The sequence below is a fragment of the Gorilla gorilla genome, chromosome 1 (genome assembly GCF_029281585.2).
Source record: "Gorilla gorilla gorilla isolate KB3781 chromosome 1, NHGRI_mGorGor1-v2.1_pri, whole genome shotgun sequence".
NCBI lineage: Eukaryota > Metazoa > Chordata > Mammalia > Primates > Hominidae > Gorilla > Gorilla gorilla.
In genome coordinates, this window is record NC_073224.2 from 24885538 (window position 1) to 24898040 (window position 12503).

The following is a 12503-nucleotide window of genomic DNA, read 5'->3' on the forward strand; positions in this document are numbered from 1 at the left end:
GTTTTATTTTTAAAGGGGGGGACGGAAAGGACTTGTAAAGTTTTTTTTAAAATTTGTTTTTAAATAAAGGAATTAACTTCTGCAAAACAAGCAATCAGCAGCAGAATGCGCGAGGCCAGGAGTGCGATCCCCCGAGGCGCGGGGCGCGGCTGGGAAGTTTTGGGGGCGCGCGGCGCGGTGCCGGGACCGGGGAGGAGGCGCGCGGTTCTGGGGGCGCGCAGTGCGGGAGCGCGCGGCCCCGGGGATGGGGAAGGGGCCGGGGACGGGTAGCGCGCGGCCCCTGGGATGGGGAGGGGGCGGGAGCGGGGGGGAAGAGGCGCGGGGCTCTGGGGGCGCGCAGTCTGGGAGCGCGCGGCCCCGGGGATGGGGAGGGGGCCGGGAGGAGGCGTGCTGCTCTGGGGGCGCGCACTGCGGGAGCGCGCGGTGGCGAGGATAGGGCGGGCCGGGGTTCGCGGGGCGAAGGCGCGCGGTGCCCGGGAGAGGGCGGGATGGGGCGCGCGGGCCGGGGCGGGGGCGCGCGGGGCCGGTCGGCGCGCGGGGGCGGCGGGCGCGGCGCTGCCAATCGCAGACAAAGGCCGCCCCAGTGAATCATGTGGTGCCGGGGGAGGAAGTGCGGCTTGTTTTCTTTCCTCCAGTCTCGGGGCTGCAGGCTGAGCGCGATGCGCGGAGACCCCCGCGGGGGCGGCGGCGGCCGTGAGCCCCGATGAGGCCCGAGCGCCCCCGGCCGCGCGGCAGCGCCCCCGGCCCGATGGAGACCCCGCCGTGGGACCCAGCCCGCAACGACTCGCTGCCGCCCACGCTGACCCCGGCCGTGCCCCCCTACGTGAAGCTTGGCCTCACCGTCGTCTACACCGTGTTCTACGCGCTGCTCTTCGTGTTCATCTACGTGCAGCTCTGGCTGGTGCTGCGCTACCGCCACAAGCGGCTCAGCTACCAGAGCGTCTTCCTCTTTCTCTGCCTCTTCTGGGCCTCCCTGCGGACCGTCCTCTTCTCCTTCTACTTCAAAGACTTTGTGGCGGCCAATTCGCTCAGCCCCTTCGTCTTCTGGCTGCTCTACTGCTTCCCCGTGTGCCTGCAGTTTTTCACCCTCACGCTGATGAACTTGTACTTCACGCAGGTGAGTTTCAGAGGGGCTCCTGGAGGCGCTCACCTGGCGGGGTGGTCCCCGCGGGGCGCCCGAGGCAGGGGCGATGGCAGCCGCGGGGGCGGGTCCGGCCCTAGGGCTGAGAGTGTAGGGAGAGGGCGCCGGCTCTGGGGTCGTCCGAACCCTGTCCTGTTTGCGGGCGTTTCTCATAGGAAACCCCCTGCCATTCCCAAAAGGGGCGAGGAGAAAGAAGGGGAGGGCTGGGGGCCGCCGCTCACTCGCTGCCCCTGGCTCCGCATCGTGCGGTGGATTCGGGGCGCTTCTCCGTGCGCAGCGCGAAGCAGCAGCGCCTGCACACGCCAGTTAGTACGGATGGAAGGTGTGCCCCCAAGGGAGGCCTGAACTCTAGAATTTGCCCTGCCTCCCAAGGCACCTAACTCCCGGCCTGGAAAGGTCTTCTGCACGTTGGCCTCCAGATTTGGGCCTGACACTGCTGTTTTGAGCGTTGGCAGGGTGAGACCGTGTTGGTTTTGATGAGATGTTTTGAACCTCCGGCTTAGGAGCTCTACAGAACTGCGGCTTACTAACTCATTCCACCGGATTGCTAAACAGCAAGCTGGGGTAACACCCAGCTCCGAGCTGCTGCCGCTCATCAGACTTACTGTCTGAGCTCATCTGAGAGGCCCCAAGAAAAGGCCATAAAAGTTGAGTGGGGCTCTTTTACAGCCCCACAAAAATCACTTTATGGGGCATATTATTAAATAAGCTAATGGGAGAGTATGTGAATTAACTGGGCTGCTGCTTTACTGCTGATGGTTGACTTAATGAAAGTGCAGTAATTGTTGAGCACTTTACAAATACTTTGTATAGCGTTGCACAAAGGTTTAATAACGCGGTGCCGCCGTCATCATCGTCATCATCATCTGTGATTCCCATTAGCTTTCCAAGCACTAAAATGTCCATTTTCACTAGGACTCTGCCGAAGGGGAAGGCGTCAACGGTGTCACCTGGTGAGGGTAATTTCAGAACTGTCGGATGGGCAGAGACCCTGTGCAAGCAGGCATCTCATTCCTTTTAAGTGTCTTTTTTTTTTCTTTTTGAGAAAAAGTCACTTATTTAAAAAAAGGCCGTATGCGGTGGCGCATGCCTGTCATCCCAGCATTGTGGAGGCGGAGGCGGGAGGATCGCTTGTGTCCCTGAGTTTGAGACCGGCCTGGGCAACGTGGCGAAACTTCCTCTCTACAAAATGTACAAAAATTAGCTGGGTGTGGTAGTGCCCGCCTGTAGTTCCAGCTACTCAGGAGGCTGAAGTGGGAGGCGGAGCCCGGGAGGCGGAGGTTGCAGTGAGCAGAGATTGAACCACTGCACTCCAGCCTGGGTGACAGAGCTAGACCCTGTCTCAAAAAAACAAACGAACAAACAAAAAAAACAAAGTAGGAAAAGGATTGCTCTGGTACAGTGGAAGCCACTGACTGAAAATATGGAAGAAGTACTTTTGGCTAAAAAATAGCATATGTGATATTTTGTAGATATTATAATCTTTTAAAAATGGGTCTACACTCAGAGACTTCTTGTAAGTCCAGCGCATCAGCATATTTTCCGGTCGGAGAGTAATGTGTATTGTCTGTCCAAGTACAACCTTTAAACCTGCAAACCAGTTCAGGCAGTCGGCTGCATTGCACAGCCACTTGGGTTTTGTAATTGAAATGAGGTGGTTCTAGCAAGATGCAAAAGACAGGTGAGGTGATGTTACCCTAAGAACTGTGACAATGGTGGTATTGCACGTTGAGCTCTTTATATTTGTCGCCTTTTTGGGGGGCAGTGGGGGAAGAGGAAAATGCAGGGAACTGCCACAGCTCTCTGGTAATCACATGCAAATTCTGGACTTAGAGCCGGATTAGGGGCCGGGCTGCACATTTTCTGCACCATCTGCTGGTTGGTGAGTAAATGCTGAGCAAGGGAAACAGTGACCAGGCAGACAGAGCCACTCCGGCCCAGGGGCCCAAAGTCACGGCCCTGTACTCTTTATATCTCCCAGGTCTGCGGGCACCACAGCAAAGGCATTTCGCCTGAGGGCACAGGGTGGCTGGCTGGAGAAGGTGGCATGTCTCCATCTCTGAGTGCTGGCATCTCAGAGCCTGGCAGAGCAAAGCCATTTCTGGCTTAGTGACAAAACTGTGATACTTCTGGGGAGTTATAAAGCCTTTTGTCGCCAATCCAGCTCTGCCTCCCATCTCCTCCTCTCCCCCTCACCCCCTCTTTCTCTTACACAAACCATTGGAATTACCTAAAGTGGGGAGCTTTAAGAATGACTGTTGCTTGGGCCCCCATCTCAGACCAAGTAAATGAGATTTTTGGAGAAGGGGCTGACAGCTAACAATTAAGAAGTATGTTTAAGAAAGCATACTTTTGATCTCGGCTCACTGCAGCCTCCGCCTCCCGGGTTCAAATGATTCTCCTACCTCAGCCTCCTAGGTAGCTGGGACTACAGGTGTGTGCCACTATGCCCAGCTAATTTTTGTATTTTTAGTAGAGACAGTGTTTCACCATGTTGACCAGGATGGTCTTGATCTCTTGACCTTGTGATCTGTACACCTCGGCCTCCCAAAGTGCTAGGATTACAGGTGTGAGCCACTGCACCCGGCCAAGAAAGCCCACTTCTAAGCAATTGGTTATATTTATTTTTACCAGAACTCTCTGAAGAAAGTACCGATATTGTCCCCATTTTCCAGAGGAGGAAACTGAGGCTGAGAGGTTGTAGATGACTTGCTCAAGGTCACACTGTCAGTGCATGGTGGAGCTGGGATTCAACACACATCTGTGCTGTCTGAGTGTGAGGTTTGTCTTTTATGTACAGTATGTGAAACCTCTTTTTATTTTATTTTTTGAGATAGAGCCTTGCTTTGTGGTGATCTGGGTTCACTGCAACCTCTGCCTCCTGGATTCAAGCGATTCTCCTGCCTCAGCCTCCCGAGTATCTGGGATTACAGGCACCTGCCACTGCACCTGGCTAATTTTTGTATTTTTAGTAGAGATGGAGTTTTGCCATGTTGGCCAGGTTGGTCTCAAACTCCTGACCTCAAGTGATCTGCCCACCTCGGCCTCCCAAAATGCCGTGATTACAGGTGTGAGCCACCGCGCCTGGCCATGAAACCTCGTAACAATGGGAAAACATACCCAACTCTAAATCTAACCTCGTGTTCTCCAGGAGCGCAAAATCAGGTTGCAGAGAATCAAAGTATACATACAGCACAGTTAAGGCACGATTTGGGGCACTGAAGGGAATGGATATTGAAGCGTCAGGAGACTTGAATGAGACATGAGTCCTCTGAGAAGAAGCAGGTGTCTGGAGGCTGAAGCTGGGTGGGGAGGAGGAGAGGACGGTGGGAAGGAAGTCGTGGGGGCAGTTTGGGAATTGGGAATGAACTGGAAGGGGAGGTCCGAGATGGGGAGGAAGCTTTTTTCTGTTGTTGTCAGTCCTTTGTGCTTTTGCGGGGTCCCTGTACCTGGGCCTTACTTACTCATTTCACCCTCCCTGGTGACCCAGAGGGTACTGTTACCCCCCAACTGAGGCTCGGAGGGGTGAGAACACTTGCCCACACTGCCCTGTCCGAGCCTCCGTGCAATGCACACGATGCTGCAGTGCGCAGCCCCAGCTGCCCTTGGGTACACATCTGAGGGTAATGCGATCATGAGCAAGCTCAATTTGATTTACTTCCCCCTAAATCACTGCTTTTAAATTCTGCCATGTTAAGTCTCTTTCCACCCCTAATGACCTCTCAGGCAGATCCTATGGCTTTCTAGTCATACTTGGTTATTATTATTATTATTATTATTTTGGAGTCTGGCTCTGTCACCCAGGCTGCAGTAGTGTGATCTTGGCTCACTGCAACCTCCGCCTCCCAGATTCAAGCAATTCTCCTGCCTCAGCCTCGTTAGTAGCTGAGATTACAGGTGTGCGCCACCACGCCTGGCTAATTTCTGTATTTTCAGTAGAGACAGGGTTTCACCATCTTGGCCAGGCTGGTTTTGAACTCCTGACCTCAGGTGATCCGCCTACCTCGGCTTCCCAAAGTGCTGGGATGGCAGGCGTGAGCCACTGTGCCCGGCCCATACTCCTTTATTAAATCTTTATGTCTGATTTAAAGCTTCTCCCACCCTGTCCAAGGCCAGCCAGGCTTCGAGCTGCAGGGCTTGGTGCAGAGGGTGTGCCCCATGCTCTCAGCGTCTCCCCTTCCATCTTCCCAGGCAGCCCAGGGGAGGGGCACACTCTCTCGTGACTGCCAGCCTGTCGGCCTCTGGTCTTGCTCTGGCGCCGCCTCTGTGGGTAACTGCCATGTGGCCATGTTGACATGATGGACTTCAGCTTCTTCCTAGCCCCATCTTTGGTCTCCTTTCCATCCCAATTCCTTCTTCAGGGGGCAGCCACATGGCTTTAGGCCCCTTTTCGAAAAGCCCTTTTAGGGCTTTTTCTTAGAAAGCCATGGGATCCCTGAGGCCCCTCCCCTTCCACTTGGCCACATGGGTGACAGGCTGGGTGCCTAACTAGTGTCTTCAGGACCCTGCACCTGGCTGCTTTTCACTCCTTGCGTGCCTAGGGGCCCTCCCACCTGTAAAAATCCCAGATGGAAGCAAGCATCACCCTCCAAGTGCCTGGTGCCTCCAGATCACCAGGGCACAGGTCAGGCTCCACCAGGACTCCACCTGCAAACAGTCCCAGCTCAGCAAGCATCTGCCCGGGCCGCCTTCCTGCCCAATCCCTGTGAGCAGTGTCCATGTGTCTTTCTCCTTTCTGACCTGGGGTGAGGTGCCCTGCTGGTAGCAGGCTGTTAACTCTTTTTCTCCATCTCCACTCTCCACCTTCCAGTTCAGCCTGGGAACATGGGGAGGCGGCTGTGGTAGGACTGGTTCTGCTAACTCTCTCCGGGCCGTCTGTATGCAGTGTCTGTCTGGCCCCAAATGTTTGGAACATGGAGTGCTGACTACCTGTTGTTTCCAGCTGTGGCTCCTTGTGCCAGCTTTGGGGAACAGCTGAGCTTCTGCTCCCGGCTGCATGAGGAAGTGGCGGGACCAAGGCTTTGCACCAAGGCCTTTGACTCAGCCTGTTCTAAGCGCTGTGTCAAATCACCATTTTAGTGGGGACTTAGGAGAGGGGCAGGACTCTGAAACCTAAGGCAGGCAGGGGTCTCTGCTCATGAGGAATTATGGTGCCTTCTACCTCCAGGTTTCAGGGTAGAGGCTCAGAAGCAGAGGTGGTAGCTTCTGTGCCCAGGCAGCTCCTGGGCAGACAGGTCTGTGCCCTGCAGGGGCAGAAGTTGATGTGGCGGTGGGCTCGGTGAAACCTCGGCAGCCGTGTATCCCAGCCCTTCTTCCTCGGAATTCCCAGCCTGGAACTCAGACTCTCCAGATTCCCCAGTTTGGCAGGATGGAACAGGCTGGTTCAGCTTTGTCTTGGGCCCTATGACAAACTCCTGCCATTGCAATCACATGGTTTGCGGAAGGAAATGGAGAAGCGAGTTCTCTCCATGGGGAGAGGTGCTGTGATGAATGGACACTGATGTGGGAACTGAGACCTGAGACGTCACCACGCCTTGGAGGGCAGATGGGAAGCTGACATTTATCAGGGTCTGGTCTGTTCTGTTCTGAAACTCAGCTAGGGACTTCCACACCCTCCACTCAGCTGCAGCAGGGATGGTTCGTGAGTCATGTGGTCCTGTGGGATGGTGCCAGGGGCTCGTGGTGAGGGCCTGCGGCTCATGGTAGGGGCTCATAGTCGGTGTTGGGAGCTCATCATGGGCACTAGGCCAGCAAAGCCTTATGAATGAGGAGGCAGCCCTGGGAGTGAAGGAGCAGGGTCCCTGGGTGCAGATCTGGGTTCCAATCCGGGCTTTGCCTCCAGCGTGGGTCCCATGGCTGGTTACCACCTCTCTAAGGCTGCTGCTTCACCAGGGTGACAGAAACTGTAACACTCATCCCATGGGTCGGAGTGGGTTAAAGGAGATGATGCCGTGTGTCCTGAATCCCTTTGCTCCTCTCCTCCCTTAGCTGAGATTCTCACTGTGTGTTGCCTACAGCTCTGAATCTGGGCTCTTGCTACGACAGCCAGCCACTGTCCTGAAGGTCAGGTCCCCGGGCGGACCCTGCCCTTTTCCAGCCTACTGTGCCATCAAAATTACTTTTCCACCAAACAGCAACTTTTCTGTTTGTAAAACGGTGGTGACTCTTGGCACACCCGTAGGGAGCATGTGGCAAGCCTAATCGCAGTGCCTGACATGAGAGCAGAAGGCACTGGGGGTCCAGCAGCCCAGCCCCTCCTTTTCAGATGAGCTGACCAGAGGAGGAAATTCTCCCAGGCAGCCCAGCCAGGCGTGCAGAGGCAGGACAAGTCCCGTGTTTCAGGCTGACCGATCCGTGCTTGCTAGAGACGCCACACTCTGACTTGAGGTGGGTCATAGTCCTCATTCTTGCTGGTAGGGAACTAAGAGGCCCCTAAAAGTCGAATCCAGGAACTAGTCCTCCGCGCTCACCAGGAAAGGGACGTGGGTGACTGTAGGAGTAAGGGGCTTCGGCTGTGGCTCTTGGCAGTCAGTTTAGTCAAGACGTGTTTATCAAATACCTGTCGTGTGCCAGGCCCTAGTCTAGGAGTTGTGAAGAGGGAAGCTTCTAGGCCTTTTGGTGATTGTAAAGAACTAAGAGGCTTAGGAAACAGACAAGGCGGGCCAAGGGCAAGGACTGTGCTCAGCCTGGCCTCTGGGCCCCGCGCCCATGGCCTCAGCCCCTGGCACCGGCTCCCTGCGGAGCTAGCTCAGTGGGCTGATGGCCAGCCAGAGTCGTGTGTGCACCTAGGTGTGCGCCTTTGTATGTGTCTGTATGTGCATGTGTGCCTGTGTGCACCTGTGTATGTATGTACATGTGTGCCTGTGCACGTGTGGCTGCGTGCACCTGTGTGTGTATGTGCATATGCGTGTGTGCCTGTGTGTACCTCTGTGTGTGGGGTCTGTGTATGTGTGCCTGTGTGTGTGCCTGTGTGTGTACCTGTGTGTGTGTGTGCCTGCCTCTGTGTGCCTGTGTCTGTGTGGGTCTCTGAGTGTCTGTGCATGTGTGTGTCTGTGCCTGTGTATGTCTGTGCCTGCGTGTGCCTGTGTGTGTGCCTCTGTTTGTGTCTGTGCATGTGTGTGCCCGTTTGTGTTTGTGTCTATGTGCCTGTGTGTGTGTCTGTGCCTGTGTGTGCCTGTGTATGTCTGTGCCCGTGTGTGTGCCTGTGTTTGTGTGTGTCTGTGCCTGTGTGTGTCTTTGCCTGTGTTTGTGTGTATGTGCCTGTGTGTGTGTCTGTGCATGTGTGTGCCTGTGTGTGTGGAAAGGTTTCCTTATTTTCTTGGTCTGCCGTTCACCCCCAGCACCTCCCGCAGGCCACTTTCTAAACATACAGCCCGGTTTCCCGAGCCCTCTCCTCGAGCCGTGGCCGCGTGCTCTTCTCTCTGCAGCTGAGGCTGTGACCGCATCAGTGCCTCGGTAATGCCCTGCCAACCGAGGGGGAACTAAATCCTGTTAATGCCCTCAGCACTCGGGGAACAATTAGGCCCCTCACAGCACATTCAGCATCCAATCCCAGTGACCATGCAGGAAGCCTGGACTTCCCCACAGCAGAGGCTGGGCTGAGGCTGCTGCAGGGTCACCATCAGGAGCGCCCTACTGTCGGCTCCGGACACTGTGGCACCTGCAGGCTTTGCTACGGCTTCTTGCTCACCTGCCTTTCCGTAGTCAGACAGGCAGAACTGGTAGTGACCAGCAGGGAGGCAGGGCCGGAGCACTGTCCTGAGGCTAGTGCAGGTTCTCACGGGAGTTCCAGGGCCCAGCCATGGGTGTCCCGCTGCTGCTGTGCCCACCCTCTGAGCCCCAGGCTAGCTGCTCAGCGTTGAGTGGCGGGGAGTGGAGGGCAGGGGTCATGACAGTGAGGGGTGGGCTGCCCAGAGAGGAACATTTGCAAGATCCAAGGCCCTCTACAAAATCTCACTGCAAGCGTCTTAGGGTTTTGCAAACAACAAAGTCATGTGATCCCAAGAGCTGCTTTTGTCAGGCTGTTCCTGTTGGCCTTGCGTTTCCAGTGAGAAGAGGAAAGCTGGTTCCTGGTTGGAAGGTCTGTCTGGGTCCTGACATTTTGGCCGGCCAGTTCTCTCAGTACAGAAATAGCCCCAGCAGACTGTTTAGACAGTACCTGGGACAACAGGCATTCCCCGAGGGCTGCAGAGGCTCATAAATACTTCACTTTTTATGTTTCCTGCAGCTGAAGTTTAGAGTCCATTAACCTATGAGGACAGATGAAGCCCAAATGGTTTTACTCTGCAAGTGGGTTGATTACCTCAAGCTTATGTGGGTCAGGATTTTAGGCCTGTGAGCCACATATGGTCTCTGTTGCATATTCCTTTTGAGACTGAGTCTTGCTCTGTCGCCAAGCTGGAGTGCAGTGGCGCAATCTCAGCTCACTGCAACATCTGCCTCCCAGGTTCAAGTGATTCTCCTGCCACAGCCTCCCGAGTAGCTGGGACTACAGGTGCCCGCCACCATGCCCAGCTAATTTTTGTATTTTTAGTAGAGACGGGGTTTCACAATGTTGGCCAGGATGATCTCGATCTCTTGACCTCATGATCCGCCTGCCTCGGCCTCCCAAAGTGCTGGGATTACAGGCGTGAGCCACTGCGCCCAGCCTCCCTCCTCGATTTTTAAATGGCATACACACTTGCGAGGCTGAGCTACACAGTCTGCCAAACACAGGGTGAAAAAACCCCCATACACGGTAGGGTTGGCTCTGTGGGCTGCTCCCACCCCATAGGCTACTCTCCCTGGCACCTTGGACTCTGCTGCCACAGCTTCTTTGTAGCTGTCAGAGGTCATGTTGTCCCATCAGGCTGTGTGACGGTCCATTTTTAGTGCATGAGTGGTGGCAGATAAGGAGGGAAGTGGGCAGGGTGTGAGCAACCTTGGCGTGCCGTGAGCCTGGCCCCATCAGGCCCACACTCATTTTCTGGGAAGACAGCACACATCTATCCACGCGAGAGGGCCTCGTCCTCCCAGCTTTCACAAAGCAACATAAAGTTCAGCTGGAACATGGAGATTCATTTCATTTATTCAACAGGTTTTTTTTTTTAATTAAAAAAATTGTATTGTCTGGGTGTGGTGAATTACACCTGTAATCCCAACACTTTGGGAGGACGAGGCAGGAGGTTCGCTTGAGCCCAGGAGTTCAAGACTATCCTGGGCAATATAGTGAGATCTCATCTGTACAAAAAATTAAAAAATTAGCCAAGCATAGTGGCATGCACCTGTAATCCCAGCTACTCAAGAGGCTGAGGTGGGAGGATTGCTTGAACTTGGGAGGTCAAGGCTGCAGTGAGCTGAGATCGCACCACTGCATTCCAGCCTGGGTGATAGAGCGAGACCTGTCTCAAAAAAATGTATTGGGGCTGGGCACAGTGGCTTATGCCTGTAATCCCAGCACTTTGGGAGGCCGAGGCGGGTGGATCACCTGAGGTCAGTAGTTCAGACCACCCTGGCCAACACCGTGAAACCCCATCTCTACCAAAAATACAAAAATTAGCTAGGCGTGGTGGGCGCCTGTAATCCCAGCCGTTGAGGAGGCTGAGACAGGAGAATTGCTTGAACCCGGGAGGCAGAGGTTGCAGTGAGCCAAGATCGCACCGTTGCACTGTAACCTGGGTGACAAGAGTGAAACTCCATCTCAAAAAGAAAAACAATGTATTGGGCTAGGTGCAGTGGTTCACGTCTATAATCCCAGCACTTTGGGAGGCTGAGGTGGGTGGATCATGAGGTCAGGAGTTCGAGACCAGCCTGGCCAACATGGTGAAACCCCATCTCTACTAAAAATACAAAAATTAGCTGGGTGCAGTGGCAGGCGCCTGTAATCCCAGCTACTCAGGAGGCTGAGGCAGGAGAATTGCTTGAACCTGGGAGGCGGAGGATGCAGTGAGCCGAGATGACACCACTGCACTCCAGGCTGGGAGACAGAGCAATACTCCATCTCAGGGGGGAAAAAAAAAGAAACAAACAAAAACAAACAAACAAAAAAACAAATAAAAGACGTATTGAAGCAAAATTGACACAATATGAAATTAACCATTGAATGCATGCAGCTGAGTGATGTTTAGTACATTCACAGTATTGCGCAGCTGTCACCTCTATCTAGTTCCAGAACATTTTTATCACCCCCAAAGGAAACTTTATGCCCATTAAGCAATCACTCCTCAGTCCCTGTTGCCTCAGCCCCTGGCAGCCACCCATCTGCTTTCTATCTCTGCAGATTTACCTATCCTTAATATTTCACATCAAAGGAATCATACAATGTGTATTCTTGTACGTCTTCTCCTTTCTCCTAGCATAGTGTTTTGAGGTTTATCACATTGTAACATTTATCAGAACTTCATTCCTTTATAAGGTTAAATAATATTGTGCTGCATGGATAGAGACTACATTTTATTTATCCATTCATCAGTTGATGGACATTTAGGTTGTTTCATCACGTGCATTTGAGTGCTTGTTGTGTGCCAGACACTGTGCAGACTGTTTAAGGTCAAACTTAGATTCTCGCTGCGTGGAACTTAGCCTTGAGCAAGGAAAACAGACTTCATGTCAACGACTTCTCCGTTGTGCGATTGACTGGCTGATGTGACTTAGTGGCTGTCCTTACAGTAGAGATATGAAGTGTGAGATGTTTTCAGTGGAAAGTTGAAGACTTAATTCATTCCTTCGTCTCTGTGAGTCCCCCTCTAGGATACATGCTTTAAAAAGAACCAGTGGTTTTTGCTGCTATTTAAATGAAAGTCAAATCCAATTTAAAAATCTCACTGTAATGAAATCAAAATATTTCCCAAACACAGGTATTCACTGTGAAGCGATGCCAGGATGGCTGTGGAGGGAACTTCTTGGTGGAAGTCATCACCTGTGACTTGGGCTGTTGGGTTTCCACCCACCATTGCCCTGGTCCTGCTCCTAGGGCCCCTTCCTTGGGTGCCACTGGGAGGTGAAGGCTTAGGTTTAGGTTGACATAGCAGGTGTATTCTCACCAGAACCAGATTCTGGGGCAACCAAGTTGGGCCCCTGGCTAGTCTTGGGTTTTGTGTGTGGAAGCCCCCAGACTCTATGTCGTCCTGGGCCCTGCTCCAGGTTAAGCTGGAATTTCTGGTCGGCCTGGGTTTGTTCTCAGCGAATCGTGGGGTCCAGACTGACATGAGGATGGAAGGGTGGTGCTGGGTAACTCCCACTCCTGCGCCCTGGGGCTGTGCACAGCACGCGTCATCCGTCCCCCGAGGACACACGGCCTGTCACGGCTTTGACAGCATATATTGTGTCTTCCCCGAGTTCTCTCTGCTTGGGGTCAGCTAGTCCCAGTTTTTTTCAGTATTCC

General features: G+C 53.8%; 1 protein-coding gene across 3 annotated transcripts in view; it reads left to right on the top strand.

Moving 5' to 3' along the window:
• Positions 1 to 532: 532 nt before the first annotated feature.
• Positions 533 to 12503, top strand: part of GPR137B (G protein-coupled receptor 137B) — a 69463-nt gene continuing 57492 nt past the window's right edge. The window contains exon 1 of one of the 3 annotated variants that reach the window (XM_055372552.2): positions 533 to 1117. In XM_055372552.2, coding sequence (XP_055228527.2) covers positions 704 to 1117 — 414 coding nt within the window. In that variant the 5' untranslated portion in view covers positions 533 to 703. The remainder of the gene's footprint in view (positions 1118 to 12503) is intronic. The other 2 variants (XM_019032025.4, XM_004028636.5) reach the window with 2 other exon arrangements.